The sequence below is a fragment of the Pezoporus flaviventris genome, unplaced genomic scaffold (assembly GCF_033815535.1).
Source record: "Pezoporus flaviventris isolate CSIRO_AGI_PZ_B2104156 unplaced genomic scaffold, CSIRO_AGI_Pfla_v1 ptg000013l, whole genome shotgun sequence".
Lineage (NCBI taxonomy): Eukaryota > Metazoa > Chordata > Aves > Psittaciformes > Psittacidae > Pezoporus > Pezoporus flaviventris.
The window spans coordinates 30,082,058-30,098,373 of NW_026892561.1; the positions used below are offsets into that span (position 1 = coordinate 30,082,058).

At 43.7% G+C, this 16,316-nt stretch overlaps 1 protein-coding gene across 1 annotated transcript; it reads right to left on the minus strand.

Annotated features, from left to right (window-relative positions):
• Window positions 1–3,185: 3,185 nt before the first annotated feature.
• On the minus strand, window positions 3,186–13,266 carry CLDN11 (claudin 11). Its single transcript, XM_061452556.1, has 3 exons — window positions 12,964–13,266; window positions 10,064–10,228; window positions 3,186–4,356 (listed from the first exon to the last, which is right to left on the minus strand). Exons 1-3 carry the CDS (start codon window positions 13,187–13,189, stop codon window positions 4,124–4,126), a joined length of 624 nt encoding a protein of 207 aa, XP_061308540.1. The 5' UTR covers window positions 13,190–13,266; the 3' UTR covers window positions 3,186–4,123.
• Between the last annotated feature and the right edge of the window lie 3,050 nt (window positions 13,267–16,316).

Below are 16,316 nucleotides of genomic sequence, written 5' to 3' on the forward strand. Positions count from 1 at the left end.
CAGTGCAAGTTCCAGCACACCGGCATCCTCCACGTGGCAGAGAAATCACGCACTGAATGACATGGGATGTTGTAAATCCAGCTTGTAAATGATCTCCACTTTGTCTGTTCAGTCTTTCTGATGTATATCTTGCTTTTTTTGCGGGTGGTACTTTCTGGTGTAACAATTCTCTGCAGTTCTGGTATGAAATTGGTGTGTTTGTTAAAAACAGTTTGTTCTATTAAATTTTTTTTGTGGTTTCCAAAAGCCCATTGGTGCATTGTACAATGGGATATTGTAGTGTGTCATGAGAAAGGAAAAAAATATGCAGATATGTCATGGAGTGAGTTTTCTTTTCAAATGATTGTGTTGTTGGCAGTTATACATATTATATATATATATTGTCCAATACTATGGAAAAAAGTCTAAATTTACCAAAATCTGTATATTTTAATAAATGCATAAAGCTTTATTGTGTGCCTTTACATCTAAAAATCAAAGAGGAAGAAAGGGATTTTTAAAGGAAGCCAGAGACAAATGTGTCTTATTATCAGTTTCCATAATAATGTAAATCTTTTAAATTAAAAACTAAACAAGGAAATAGTAAGAAAAAAATTCCCATATAAGTCCTGTGAAGCCAGTCAGTACCTGGAGATTTGATATTTTTTCAGTGCTAAACTGAAGCAAGAGATGAACAAATCTTGCCTTAAGTGCTTCAGAATTTCCTCTATAGAAGATCCATTTCAGTGGCTGACTTTGATATATACTTACACTGTTGTGAAAAAAATGGTTATGAGTTTATACAATAAAAAGACAAGAGCAAACCCCTCAAGCTGATGACCACAGGTTGGCTATTGCAGTGCAAAGCCCTGGGCAGTGCCAATGTCTTCCCTTCTGCTCACAGTGCTGCTGGCACCTGCCTTTCCCCAGGATAACTGCAGTGTCACAGCACTATCACCCCCCTGCACAGGCACTGGGGCTGCAGAGAGGCAGACATCACTCGTGGGCCCATGGCCACCTTTCCCCTTCAGGGAGCTCAGAGCCACCAGTAACCCCATATGGGCTCCCTCCTGTTATTTGGGGAATGGGAAGGCTGCCAGGCACACTCCCTGTGATGGAGAGAGGTCCTAATGGAGCTGGGGAGGGCTCCACTGAGACATCAGGGACCATCACCTCCATGCCAGGGTGACCACCACAGCTCGCATCCACCACCCGCAGCAAGAGATTTATATTTGACTCCATTTTGAGGCTTTGGGTCAGCAAACAAGCACCAAAAGCCTTTAAGAGCCAGCAGCGCCTCAGCCAACCCAGCCCAGGAGAACCCCACAGGAGAGCAGGGTGTGTGGGGGGGTGGTGCAGAGCAGGTATTTAGCTTTGATCATCTAAAACCTAGAAAAGTTTAATATTCTTTGTGCTTCCTCCAAACACTTCCCCTCTGTGGTGCCAGCACTAATATCCTGTCCTGTTCTTGGCTCCATCTCCTCACACCCTACAGCTGCAGATGTCTGCTTCCCTCACGGCTGTTCCAGGGTTGTTTCACTTTGGTTTTTTTTCTTATCTTCCCTGAAATATGGCTTCTTTCTTCCTCTGAGCAGCTTGCCCAGGGTCTTTTAAATGCTGGATAAGGGATTGGCTGCCAATAACTGTGACCACAGGCAGAGCAAGCACCATTCCCTGCCGAGGGCCCCCAGACCCATGTACCTGAAGGTATAAACGGGTAATAAATATGTATAAACATATAAATGCTGCCTAGTGCAGTTCATCCCCCGTCAGGCCATGCCTTGCTGCCTGGGTCCCACCAGTGGCACCAACACCTTGCCGAAAAGAGATCCTCAGGCACGGGTTTTCCTGTGCTTTTCTCTCCCAGTTTGCTCAGGGCTGTTCGCAGGCAGTGCTTCAGCAGCTTTCTGCTCTGAGGTCTCCCATGCTGCCGTCGGTCCCGGGGTTAACAGCCAGAGCTGCTCCCCAGCCGGAGCTGCAACAGCAGCACAATCCACAATCCCCAGGCAGCCTGCACAAGCTGGCACGTCTGTGCGCCACCCCTTCGCCCGTGGCACCCCCACATCAATGGCAGCACTTACAGCGTCCCTCCAGCGCATACAACAACTGCCTGTGCCCTGCCTGTGATGTAATGGGCACAAGTGTCCTGCCACCGGCCCCGCGCCACTGCCCGCCTTGGGTACATTGTATAGGACAGCAGCAATGCAAAGTTCACACAACAGAGACGCGTTCAAGACTGCTCGGTATTAAAGGCAGATGCTAGGGCTGCTGCCCACCCCTTGTCCGTGCAGGCAAAGGGCCATTGAGGAGCACAGCCATCCTCCTTTTGACTCCTTTTAAATGCTCCTGCCTCAGCTTCCCACATGGAGAAGGAGAGATGTGGGAGCTATGGTATCCTTGCCCAGGGATGTGTTGCTCAGTTTGGATTCTCCAGCTGAAGCAGACCTTCCACCAAGGCTTGACTAGCAGCCTTGTTTTCAAATTCTTCTCCATCACTCCAAACAATTTGGTAGATCTTTTCCTCTGCTCGCTCAATCCCCTCTCCTTCTACACCCATCCCCCTTGTCCTCACCTGAAGAGCAGCTATTCCTCTTTTCCTTCTCCTGAAGCCTGGTGTACACAATTTATTTGAACTGAGTTAACATCTCCTGCAACAGATGGGATTTTGTATCAATGTAATTAAATTGCTACATCCTCTGATAAAGGCAGGGTTAGATCTTGACCTTACACAGTTTTAATCCGAACGATGACCGTGGATCAGACTCTTATTTTTGTTGAAAGCACTCCTGGCAATATGATTTCTGTCCAGCATGCCCAAGCAGGGCTGGGGGTACGTCTCCACCACCCGAGTGGGTTTCTAGGTCTCCCCAGTATGAAGAGTACTGCAAGTCAGTACCACTGCTGTAAGCTGCTACTGGGAACATTGAAAGAATGAATGGGTAAGGCAGTGGTCAGTACCATGCAGGAAGAGTAATCATATTTTAAATACTTAACAGCAAAAAAAGAACAAACCAAAAGGCCAACTTAATTCCACAGCAAAGCAGAATCTGTCACCGGAGCTGCTATTAAATACATACATATACATATATATATACACACATATATATATGTGTGTATATATATATTCAAAATCATTGGGAAACCCCTGCCATGGAAAAGCTAACTATGGAACCACACAGGAAGGAAGGAAAAAAAGAAGCCAGTGATTGCACATACTCTGTTATTTATTGTACAGTGTTTCACTGAAAGTACAAAGGCATCATCAGTATTCACCAGAATTGTATTGTAACAGGTACATTACAATGTGTGTTAAAATGTGCTACTTTAATGGTGCAAGACAGAACACAAATTTAGAGGAAGAAATCAAAAAGAACGTAAAAATACATTTTTAGTAACTGATCTGTACAAAGGAAAAAAAGGAAAAACCAAACCAGAGTACGGGGATTAGAGCCCCCAGAGTCATTTAAAACTATATAGAAAGGCACTGTTATCTACCATGTAATTAGGACCATTGGGCTCTGTTTCCTTCATACTGATGACCGTGGGGGTTGGAGGAAAAACTGTTACTAAAATGATCAAACTCATACAAAAGTATTTACAGAGAAAGGCAGAAAAATCCCCCTACTCTTGTTGCAAAAGAGAAACATTTTCGCGGTTGGAGTGTACAGCCTTCCTCCCTCTCACCCAAACCGTGCCAAAGCAGTGACCTTGAACAGGGGAAACCAAATACTGACATGGTGGGAGAAACTCCCAGAGTCCTTCTAACAATGGGAAAGTGTCTCTCTCATTTCTGTTTTATTGCTTTAAACTCTCCTTTTATCAGGGAAGCTGGAAAATAAAATAAAAGCCCTAACACCCCCAGACAACCCCAAACCATCCGAGTCTTCCTGGCTGCAAAAAGATGGGGCAGGAGGTTAGGACAAAATGGGGAGGACCAAGAGGTAGGGCTGGCTGCAGATTTCTTTCTAGAGAAGGGGGGAACAGATGGGGAGAATAATGCTTCAAACTACCAGACATTTGTGCTGCTTTTCTAAATCTTCCCCTGGGAGCCTGACAGCGGCATGTGTCAGTAGAAGCAGACCCAGGGCACACCAACCCATAAGCCAAAGCATCCGACAGCAGCCGTGGGACGTCCCCAGGATGCTTACACGTGTGCGCTCTTTGCATGGGTAGGGGAGCTGGATCCCGAGGCATAGTAGAAGCGGTTTTCACCAAACGTCTGGGCATCTCCCGAGCAGCAGACGATGACGCAGCCACCAAAGAGGCAGAGAGCAGAGCCAATCCAGCCCGTGTACAGGGAGTAGCCGAAGCTCATAATGGTGGTCTCACGGTGGGCACACACGGGAAACCAGATCGTCGCAACAACACCACACATGGCTGGGGAGAGAGGGAAAGGAAAGGTAATGCCATGAAGTAACCCCACCATGGGGACATAAAGCATGCCAACAGGTAAGGAAGGCTCTGCAGGACAGGGGACGGAGTGGAAGCCTATCCCTCCTCCCTTCTAGTCTCATGGTGGGACTCAGGAGCATCAGCATCAGGAGTTGGTCAATGAGACCCCTGAGCAGGAGGCAAGGTAGGAATCTGGTCAGAGAGGGGATAGATCAAGTGAGAACAGTCATCTCTCTCACACACCAACAAACAAGAAGTGAAAACAACTGCTGCTTGACACAAGCTGATATATTTATTACAAGGGAAACAGATTTGTTCCCTAAAAATATCTTTAAAGGGAAGAATGAAAGTCGTCCCTGAAAACGATGCTCTGAAGAGCTGCAGAATTAGGAATAGATCAGATACGAAGCAAGATCACAAAAGCCATATGCATCAGGGAGTAAAATCTGCGGCTCAGAGTCAACTGGTTTAAATCACTGTTTCTGCATGAACTCACATACTATGTCATCAGCCCATGTCAATCAGCATCACTGCAGTTGCTCTACTGGATGGTTGCATAAACATCAACAAAATATCCCAAAACTTAGCTAGGCAGAGCAGGGTTTATAAAATACAAGTAGAAGATGGGCAGGGACAAAATAAAAATCAAGCATTGTTGGGTGTTTTGTATGGAGAAAGAAATGTCTTACGACTCTGGAAAGCAGACTCCACTTCCCTATGGAAAATTTCTCTATACCAAGTAATTGGGATAAACCCAGCAATGCTATCCAGAACCCTACGGAACTGAATAGAAGTGGGACTTGAAGGGAAAATGGTGTACTACCTGCAGTCAACAGCAGGTCGAAAGGTGACTGCAGACTTCAAATACTGCTTGAAATTCCACAGTTTTTTTCCATGAAAAGCAGGAAGGCTGCCACAGTGGTGCTGTGAGGACTGTTAGGCAGGTGACACGTGAAAGAGAAACCCTTAGGACAGTAAAAGCAGGTTCAAATTCAGCACTTTGCAGGCAGCCAGGCTAGGAACAGCAGTATTTCAGCGTGTGGCACACACACAGTTTGCTCCAAGCAGAGAGAAAACACATGCCCTGCTTTGTGGTACACAAGGTCACACTCGCTACCCTCATCACGGGTCCTACCTCCATCCTGCAAAGTCCCCACATGTACTGAGGGCAACAGGAGTTGATGGTGTTAATCACCTCACAGAAGCAGGTCCTAAAACAATACTCCTTTATGGCCTGTACATCCGAGAAGAATTAATCTGTCAATATTTACTTGCCTCTAGGACAAGCTGCGCAGGACTCCATCCTTGTGGCTATCAGAGAATCAGAGCAAAACAATAACAGGACTGTGGCAGTGTTACAGATTTCCACCGACCGCGTTAAAAGGTATCTGGAAGCAGTGTCAAAAAGTTAAGGTTGCAAGAGAGGAAAAAAAAGGGATGAGATTAAAACTAAAAATTGTTTAGTTAAAGCAGAGAACAAACCAGAGCTCCTGGCAGGTACAGCAGAAAACCCATCCCCAATAGCTGCAGTTATTGTGAGAGAAAATATTTTCCTATGGAAAAGAGAAGAACATTTGAAGGATGCTAATAAAGCCAGTAATAATTTGGGACCTCCTCAAAGTAAGGGCCCCGCAGCTTTGGAAGTCATTGCTGGAGAAGGCAGGGAGGAGACAACAGCATTTCCCCTGCGTGTGGATCAGTTCTGCAAACTGTTCATGAGCATCAAACAATTTAAACAAAAAATGTATCAGTTGGGAAGCCACAAAGCATTCTTATGGGCTCCGGGAAAAGAGCTTCTTTGTTGCCCAGAAAAACACAATCATCTTTTCTTTTTCTGTCAGCAATAAATACATATATATTAATATTTACATCCACAGACTATAAGAGCCTTATCTATCCAGACTCTCCCCCACAACACAGGATCAAAGAAAACACACTGGAGTGCAAGGAGCTCTCAGGTGTACTAACACAATGGCATCTCTTATGCCTGTGGCTCAGCTACATGTAAAACCACTTTATTTTAATGCTGACAACACTAGAAAGCTGTGAAACACAAGCAGAGGACTTTGCATGGGTTAGTTTGACCTCTGTCTTCAGAGGCTACCAGCTGCCGTCAGTCACCAGTGACCCCACTGCTCAGCAAGAGGAATGCCCTGAAACAGGACCAGATTTCATCGCTTTGCATAGATTAGATTGGGCTGTAAATTGTCCGAGAAGATGTGAAAAGGACAGTCTGCAATTGCAATAGTTCTTGGTGAACTCAAATTTTGGTCTAGCTGTATCAGTGAGGAAGGCTGAAAAAAGGTTGATTCACCAGGAAACACAAAGGGATTAGAAAAGGCATTTTAGGGCAAGTTTCAAGTTCTAAAATAGCTGCCTACATGGAAAAGGTGTTAGAGTAGAAATTATTACCCCTTCTCTTTTGTGCTAATGCCGAGACACCCTTTGCCTTTCTCTAACTAAGAATGTCATCAGGTAGTAGAGCTCCTGTAGTCAATATAGTCTAGCAGAAGAGTAAGAGAAGGTCTGCAAACAGAAGGAATATTTTCTATTAGACAGAGAAGGTTAGCTGGAAAACCAGGCATGGTTTGGGGCACACACATACTGTAAAGCTTGCCTACTTTATGCAGCTAGAGTAGGCAATCCTGTAAAAGCCACTGCTTCTACCTGCAAAAGTAATTTCAGGTTAACCTTGCTCCGTCAGATCACTGTGAATCTACAGGGATACATCTCAGGCTTCCAGCATTTCTAAGTCCTTTTGACCACAGACTTGCAGTAGCTCAATCCATTGATCTGAAACTCTGAATGTTCTACATTATAGGCATATTTGAATCAGAAGGAAGCACACACAAAAGGACAGAAAGTGCTTGGGGAGGTGGGGGAGATAGAGCAGGATTACTCCAACTCAGCGGACAGTGAGGCCCTGCCAAATTCCTTAACAGTAAGTAAAAGGCTTTCTGCAGAAGAATACTTTTCTTTCACAGCTACATTTAATTATTCTGAGTTGCTGACTCAAAGTCACACTGATTTCTCTTTCAAAGCATTTGGTTGAAATAACAGATATCCATGACATTTTTCCTTATGTTCAAGACATTTTTTTTTATCTTTATGGTTTTATAAGGAAATCTCATGCAGTGTCCAGAAAACCTTATAAATATCCTTTATTTAGTTTACGATAGCTAATATGGTTGCTTTGCAGCAGTTATTCCCAATAACTAACATATTTTTAATCTGTGTTTTCCAGTGTCTCGAGTCCTTCACCTCCATTAGGAAAGTGCCTGCTTGGTTACCAGCAAGGGGTCCTCCCAGATTAGTATCAACAACACAGGATGGGCCAGGGTTTTTCCATCAACACTAGTGTATGAAATGTTTTCATACCAGCTCAGAGCAAACCTCTGCTCATGCTTGTTTTCGGCAATAAATCAGTTCTCTCGGACAGATACGATCAAGCAAAGACACAAATACATCAGCAGGCAGGATAGGAGAGTCTGCACACAGGTTGCTCTCTGCAGCCTGCTGTTACCAGTGGACAGAAAAATCAATGGAATATCTGAGACCACTGTTTTCCTGGCAAGTTTTCAACTTTTTTTTCCTTTTCCCTTTTTTCTTTTTTTTTTTTTCCTCCATGCTGTGTTTTAACCCCTGTTTTCCTTTTTAATACATTTCAATGATAAACCACCACCCCTCCCCTAAGCAATCAGTTAAGTTGGCCACAGGGCCAGCTCCCCTGATCACATCTCCTCTCCCCATTTCTGCTGTGTTAGTTAGTGTTTTGGGGTTTGTTTTCATTTAAGTAGAACTCTGAGAGCTGGTCTCCACTGAGAGGAAAAGCCTGGAGCTCATGCGGTTGGGAAAAACCATGAACGAGAGTTCAGTGGCCAGAGGGTAAATAAGAGTAACCCAGGGCATATTACTTCAAGAATATAATGAATTTTAAGTCAGTATTATGTCTTTTGAAGCCTGATTCATGCTTGTTAGATGCTCTGGAATGGTAGCACCTCATTTTGCAAATAACAGATCATTAATCAGCTTAAATAATGTCAAAGTCCAAAGCTCTGCACATTATTCTTCAAAGGGGCTGTATTGATCAGCCTGGAAAAATCTGGGGGTTGTAAAAACAAATGTGGGTTGGTTTGGGGTTTTTAAGAAAAAAGGAAAATAAAACCAGAAAAAAAAACCAAACCTACACACACACACACACACACAAGAACACCCTCCTCATCACCCCCCCCCCCCACACCCAAAAAAAAAAAAAAAAAAGCCCTTAAGAGCAAAAGGAGCTTATTTATTTTTCGTTTGTGGACTGACAGAAAATTACTACAACTGTGACTAAAACATTGTGACCGAGCTGCTGTTCCCAGCCCAGATCTCTCAGGACATCAGGAACATGAGCAAATCACTTCATATCTAGAATGATACCACTCACAGTGGTAAAAATCAGTAAGAAGTCCAAATCCAACCCAAAGAGCATTCATTTGCCAATGTCTCTGTAAGTACACACTTTCTTCCCTCACAGAATCTACCCAGTAGCAGAGCAGACTCCTCCAGCACCAAAATTTCAATCACAGACAGAAAAAAACTCCATTTTTTCTTTCACTTTGCCAAGCCCAGATATGTGACTTAAGGCTTTGGGACAGGGATAGTCACATTCCAACAGCTCTTTAACATGGCTGTTCATGATCAGGACGTCAGGCTCTATAAAGCTGCTTTTAGGACTTTTAGGACTTGGCAATGTTTGGCAATGTGCCCTTACACCTCACTGGCATTGAAAGGGCCCCTTGGTCTCAGCCCCTTAGATTTCGGATGTACTGACTCGTACTAACTGTTTCTCACCAAGATGCCAGACAAGGTACCGCTTGCAAGGAAGGAGCATCCAGAGGACAGCCCCTCTGAGCACGCAGCTATATCCAGTGCCCACTTGAAGAAAAATAAGGAGAAGAAGAAGAAGAAAGAAGATGGGCATGATGTCAGTGCTGGCCGCCAGAGACCAGCAGAGCCACACAAAGAGGCCACTTTCCCTCACCCCTCCTCCTCTGCCACACAGACGGGTAAAAACAAGGCACCGCAGCCTGTTGCTGAGATGACGAGGCTTCAAGAACATGCAGGTGTTGCGCTGGGACAATGAGCTCCACAGTCTGTGCTGCTCAAAACAAGCTCCTCCACAAGCATTATTGACGGGAAGAAATTCCCAGGGGAACTTGGAGGCCAAGAGCAAGGCTGGCCAGAGGGGGGTAGGGAGGCACAGGGGACATGTCATCCCTCTTCCCAGGTCCGTGCCACATCCTTGCTCCCTCCTCTGCTGTTTCCACTTTGACCTGGCTGCATCTGTGATGCCCGGGGAATTCAGAGTCTATCCGTTCCCTGCAAGCAGCTTGGAAGTTTAGACCCTTTCCAAATATAACATGGCTTCCACAGCAAACCAGCAAAACCAGTGCCTGTGGCCCTGCCTGGGGACTTCACAAGACAATACACAGTAAGGGTTCACAGCCTGCCCCTGTTTCACTCCCTGTCTTTGCCCTCCCACTCCTGTTCATGCCTTTGTTCACGCTACAGATTGCAGTGTTGCCGGAGATCTCCAGGATCAGCCTAGTCTTGACAGCCATCCTTTTAGGTGAACATGCTCAACCAGCTTGCACTGCACCCTCCTGGGGCAGAGAAGACCTCCAGCCCTCCACACGCAGAGGCACCTTACCCAAGAGGATGATGAGGATCCCTCCCAGCTGGGACCGCCGGTACTTTGCAGCTCCAGGCTCATGGCCCATCCGGATGCAGGGCAAGACTGTTATCAGCAAGAAGATAGCGGGAAGACCCAGGACAGAGGCAGCGATCATCAGCGCTCGACAGGCTTGGACATACCCTGTTGGCAAAGCAAGGAAAGAGGATATTGATTATTTGGCACAAGAGAAGGAGACCTCTGGAGAAAGGCTCCCATTTGATTAGCTCCCAAGACTTGCATAGAGTATGAGGAACAGGTTCAATCCTTTGTGTAAACATTAAGTCTTCCCTAGGCATAGGCAATGACACTGCAGTGCAGTGGGTAGTGCATGAACACAGGATGTGCAGGATCAAAATTTTCCAATGAACAAATAGCACTGCCTGAAAAACAGAAGCTCTCCCAGCAAGACACTGAGAAATCATGGAGCTGGAATATATATGAAGGGAAAGCAGGAGAAACAGCTAAGATGGAGATTTCCTGTATCTTTTCACGGAGAGGGCTTTGATTAAATAACAAGAATTTAGACTTCAAGAGCAGCTTGCTGTGAGCAGAGGAGGACCACAATCATCCAGAGAGCTGAATAGTTACAGTCTAATCACAGAAACAATCAGGTCCATGAGATACCACCAGTAGCTGCCCTGAGAAGTTGAGGACTGCTGACCTGGGAGGAGGAGGGACACTCGCCACGTGCCAGTGCTGCACCTCAGGAGTCCAGCCTGGCAGCGGGGTTTCAGAGGAGACAGGTGGCTCAAGCCAATCACTGGCCTAGCTCTTCCTTAGAGAGAAGAAACGACTGCACTTTGCAGAGCTGCTTGGGTTGCCATAACCAAGGGCCACTTTATTCCTCTGGGTCCCTACAGACATCACAGGATCCCCTGGCATTCCATCAGTTACTGCCTCTCTCCTGCCTGTGCCTGAGCAGCAATAGCAGCCTGTCACAAGGCAGCAAGGAGCTACAAGACCCAGGGGCTGTGACCATGATGCACAGGGTCATGATGTTTCTACCACTCGGTGAGGGTCTATGTATAATAATGTCTCATTTAAAATATGTTTTTTTATATAAATGTATATACAAAATTTTATCTATATAAAGAAAAGTTATATAGTATCTATAAACTATATATAAATAAACAAGAACAGGTCATTACTTGCGTTCAAAAGAAAAAGAGCAAGTGTCAGATTTGCTCCAGTGCCTGGTGAGCCTCCACCAACTCTCAGGACAGTCTCGGCAAAGAGAGTATGCTGTCTGTTTCAATTCTCACTAACAAAATGAAGCTGCCACATGCAAACATGGAGTTTTGTGGTGCCTCAAACAATACCGGTGAAGAGTGGCCTCAAGCAAGTCCCACTGACATGCAGGTAAGGCACCAGGAGTGAGGATTTTACTGTTCCTGGAAATATAGACTCTGCGTATATTGAATATTTGCTTGACTTTTGCAAGAGGAAACTTAACAAAAGAAGTTACCTCAGAAGTTCAGGGCAAAAAAAAAATGAGACCTCAAACGAAGGAGGTGGCTGTGCCCAGTATGGTTCCTGTGCAATCAACCCCCATTAGAAGAGAATACAAACATCCATTTTAAAAGCTTGACTTAGGCAGTGAAAGACTAAATACATTTCAGCTATCAGGCACACCAGGATAAATCTCCCTTTCATGAAAAGCTGTGGGTATCAAATAGGTTAGAAGCACAAGCATTTGTCTTGTGATTTTTTTCTGCTGGAGAGATTTGTTTCTGCTGCTGAAAGACCTGTTTACTTATTCATTAAATTTCATTCAACTGTTTCTTCAGGGCAAGCTTTTTCTCTTTCTTCTCTGCTGGATCATACTGAGCAACAGTAGCAACAAGGAAGGCAAACCTACTGAAATAAAAGTATACACACACACAGAAAGGGAGAACACGAGCTAGTCTGAGACATTCAATATTGCTAAGCACTCTATGACACAGAGTAGGCTCTCTAACAGAGAAAAATTCGGGACTAATCTTTCTAAGCTCTTGTGAAATTATTTTCACAGCAGTTTAAACAAATAAACAAAGAAACATTAAAGAAGACAACAAGGAATGGTTATTTCTACCCTGTCAGCTTTGGAAGAGGCATCTCTGACATGCTAGAGGAGGTACAATCTAAAACATATCAAAATGAAGAAGCACTGCAGAGTTAACTGATTGCAACAGGTGAGATCACTAACTAAACTTACAGGGACAAGACTTTGGCATGCTTAATTGGCTCAAAAGATGCGTTCATACTGATTAAACACCTTGCTTAATTTTTGCTTTGCAGTAAATTACATAGAAATTACTATATAATTAGAAAAGATCAAGAAAAGAGGAAGAGTTACATCTGTTTGCCATGTAAAAGTAATGTCTTGCTTTAGAACACGCGTGAAGCACAAGACCATCAAAGACTAATGACGATGTTCCAAAAGATTAAAAGCCATAGCAGCATTAATAATAGATGCTGAAAGATTCATTATACTCAAGATCAATTTAAGGAATAGAACCTTCACATTTTTAATAATCTAAAAGCAAAACCTGAAATACTCCATTATACCTCAATATACTATATATGTTTTGCAATGCAATCTATAGCTACAAGACGTGAAAAGGCAAGCACCTAAGAGCAACGATTAAACTTCAGCCGGACCTTAACAGCCACAGATAACTCATGATACGTGGTACAATTAAAACTAAGTATTAATTTAAGGCAATCATATTGAAAGCTATTTTTCACATTCCTTAGTGTATTTTGTGAACCATCTCCTGAGCTGCTGAAGTTGAAGGAGCTTCGCCATCAATTCCTCCAGCAGTAGGACCTGCGCTGCTCAGAGCAAGACTTTGCTCCTCACCTCCGGGAGAGAAGGGGAGGTCAGGCACACGTACCTGGCAGTATGAGGATGTCCACAAGGGGCTTGCAGTGATAGAGACCTGTCGCCATGACACAGTCTGCCCACAGCCCCTTGGACCCCAGCTCATCCATTTTCCTGCAGGTGGTGATGGTGTAGCCGCAAGTCACCACCCAGTCATTGGTGGCTGTTGCCACAACCACCCCGATCCACCCTATGAAACTGCAGACAAATCCGGCCAGGTGCAGGCAGGTGGCCACCATGTCGATCCCTTGCTGGGGCAAGCTGGACAGCAGAGCACCTGCAGGGGTTCAGCAAAGCTGGCTGGCAAGTGTCCTGCTGTGGATCCGGTCTGCTAGGACTTGCTGCAAGCTGGAGGGATGGGGGTCTGGTAGGATGAGGTCTCTGATGTGCTGCAGGCACTCACTGCCTCTGCCCAGCTCTGTCCCTGGGAGGGGTTAGAGCTGCCTCCAACCCTATAACACATGGGAGGAGCGAGCAGGGAGCCCCAGCTTCTGCCAGTTAATCAAGAGAGTAAGAGGGGTGTGGAGAGGAGGAGATGCAGAATTACACCCACCCATGCTTGAAAAACAAACCAGGCTGCTTTATTCAAATGCAAACAGCCTGACTATTCAAAATACAGCATCGAGGGACTAAAAATAAAGCAGGATTTTTGAGTTGAAGACAAATGACCACACTGGTACCTCCTCATGGAAAAAATATAGGGCAAGAAATAGAGTGGACAAAGTTACTCAAAAGGTGGAATTGATAATCTCATCAAAGCCATCAGCATGGCTGCAGTAAAAGGATAAAATCAGTCTTGAGTCTTTCCTGATGTTTTCAGTAACTGCAAAAAGATGAGACCCATCACTGTACTCTGCTTCTGCCTGGGGTTTTAGAAGTATTAATTAACACTCATGGACTCTCAAATATGTGTTTAACAGCACCTATTTCCACTTCTAAATGCTAAAATTAGAATGAGATGCTGTTTACTTGGATTCATTATAGGTGTAAATTTTAGTCTACCTGACGGAACAGGGAACAGCTACTTCAAAATGTCAAAAGAGAAACTTCACAGCCCGCTCTGCATCAGGAGAAATAGGCAGGCAGGGTATTTTCCTATCTGTACTTTCACAGACATATATGTTAGTGTGTGCCAACACATCCCTAGTCACTGCTGTCCTCCAGCGCTTCTGACTCTGTGAAGGGAACCTCGGATCTATGCAGATGAAACATGCCTGGAGAGACCACTAGTGGAGAGCTGTCCCCACTGCACAGAGGAAGGGCAAAACCGGGCAAGAAAACGAGAGAACAATGAATTTGATTCATTCCTAGAGCTGCTGGTGAGAGAGAAATACCGGAAGCAACACACCAAGATATTGTTATTATTATTGGTTTTTACTCTACTCCAAGTGCTGGGAAAGAAAACTATCTTGCTCTTCATCCAACTGTATTTTATCCCACTCTTTAGCAAATAAAGTGAAAAACATCACCAGGATCATCCTGAGCTCCATCACATACTCCTTATATTCAAAATTCAAGGACATGAGGCCACAGTTTTGTTTTGTCAAAGCTTTACCTGAACGCTGGAGTTACAATACAAATAGCTGAAAATTACCTTTGGAGAATAGCTTTTGTAACAAATAGAAATTTATTTGTTACTTTTGTTTTATATTGTGGGCTACTCCTTACCTGGCCCATGGTATTTTTGTGAAGTCTTGCTGCCAGCTGGCCTTTCATTGACTTTCCCAATGTGATTCCATCTTTCTACGAAGCTTATTCTTCCACTGCAGCCATTTCAGGTGAAGCCTGCTGTTCCTTACATTCAACCACCATTTTCATGTTGTCAAGGGTTTGATTCTAGATCGATTGAATCTTTCCCCAAACAATATTCCTGCTTAATTGTTCTTCAGGAGATATACTAGTATATTGTAAGGAGAATACACAAACAGACACATTCCTGCCTCTCTCCTTTGCTAATATAGCTCACAGTTTTTCAAGTCTAGAATTTCATTCACCTAACTTTAAATAAGAATACTTAACCACTTTGGGATGAGCAATACCAACCTCTGTTGTCTAACAGGACTGTCTCCACACAGTCCTTTGAAGTTAAAACCCATGCATATTCTCTGAAATCACACTAACACTTAGTGTGAACATACTTCAAAGCATTCTCGATTTCTTCAAAATACCAGAAAATTTTGCAACATCTTGATATCCCATTTCACTCCAAAGCTGAAATGAGAAGCATTTCACATGGTGATTGTGCAGCACATCCTAATGTACAAAAAAAAAAAAAGACTTTTGTAAATACTGAGAGATATTAAGGTGCAGGCCATGGGCACATTCTACCATAATTCAGACCCCTACAGTTACAGTTTTATTAACCACTAAAGCTTTTAACACTGCCATGTTTTCCTTCACAAATGTATTTTATTTGCCAGAGCGTGTAGCAGCTCAACAGGCAAAAAGTAAATTTTACACATTAGTAGCTAGAATAACTCAACAGTACTCAACCTGGTGCCCAGTCTGAAGTATTTTGTTAACATGGCTAGAGACAGGAAACATTTACTATTCTGCCACTGTTACAAATACCACTGATATTTAAGTGAATAGAAGTATGCTACAAGTGAACAATGATTCACAAGATCAATAAAATAAGAAGCAAAGAAGAATGACTTCCCAGCTATATGCTAAATAAACTGATACACTTAAGGAAATACCCTTAAAATTTGCCATTTTTAAAGCTATTTGTTTTGGCAAGTGTGAACAGCTGAAACATCAATCTTTCTACCCTGTCACTCCAGCAGATTTCCCTTGATCAGCAGCATTGTTTTCTCTGACAAATGATATGCATTTCAATTAGTCATACTTACACAAGTTATCAACACCCTATGGCTTTTTCTCATACGAAATGACTCACCTTGAACTTGGTTTTTGCAGGTTTTTCACCCTGTTAGTTTCTCCCTCACTTGAAAATACAGCAGAATAAAAATACAACATGGGATGCTGAAGTCAACATGTTTAAATGATACAGCTAGTTATTAATTTTCTTCCATACTAGGGGCTGAGCTCATCAAAACATTACAAAATTCATCTTCAGCCTGGCTCATTCCACTCATTTCTCTCTTCAGCTATAAAATACAGGCAAGTACATAGTAGCATTAAGGGTTTGCAATAATCTGAAACATAAGCAGGATTTCCTACGTGCAAGAGCAGTACCTTGAAACAAGGACAAAGCAGTTTTGCTCTAATTCGAGAAGGAAAAAAATCTCTTGTATGTGACCACAGTTGCGTATCTGTCAGGAAAAACCTTTCTGTATGAACAAAATAACACAGAAAAATCTCCAAAATATCTGTAGTAAAAGTTGTAATTTTTGCTACGATGTA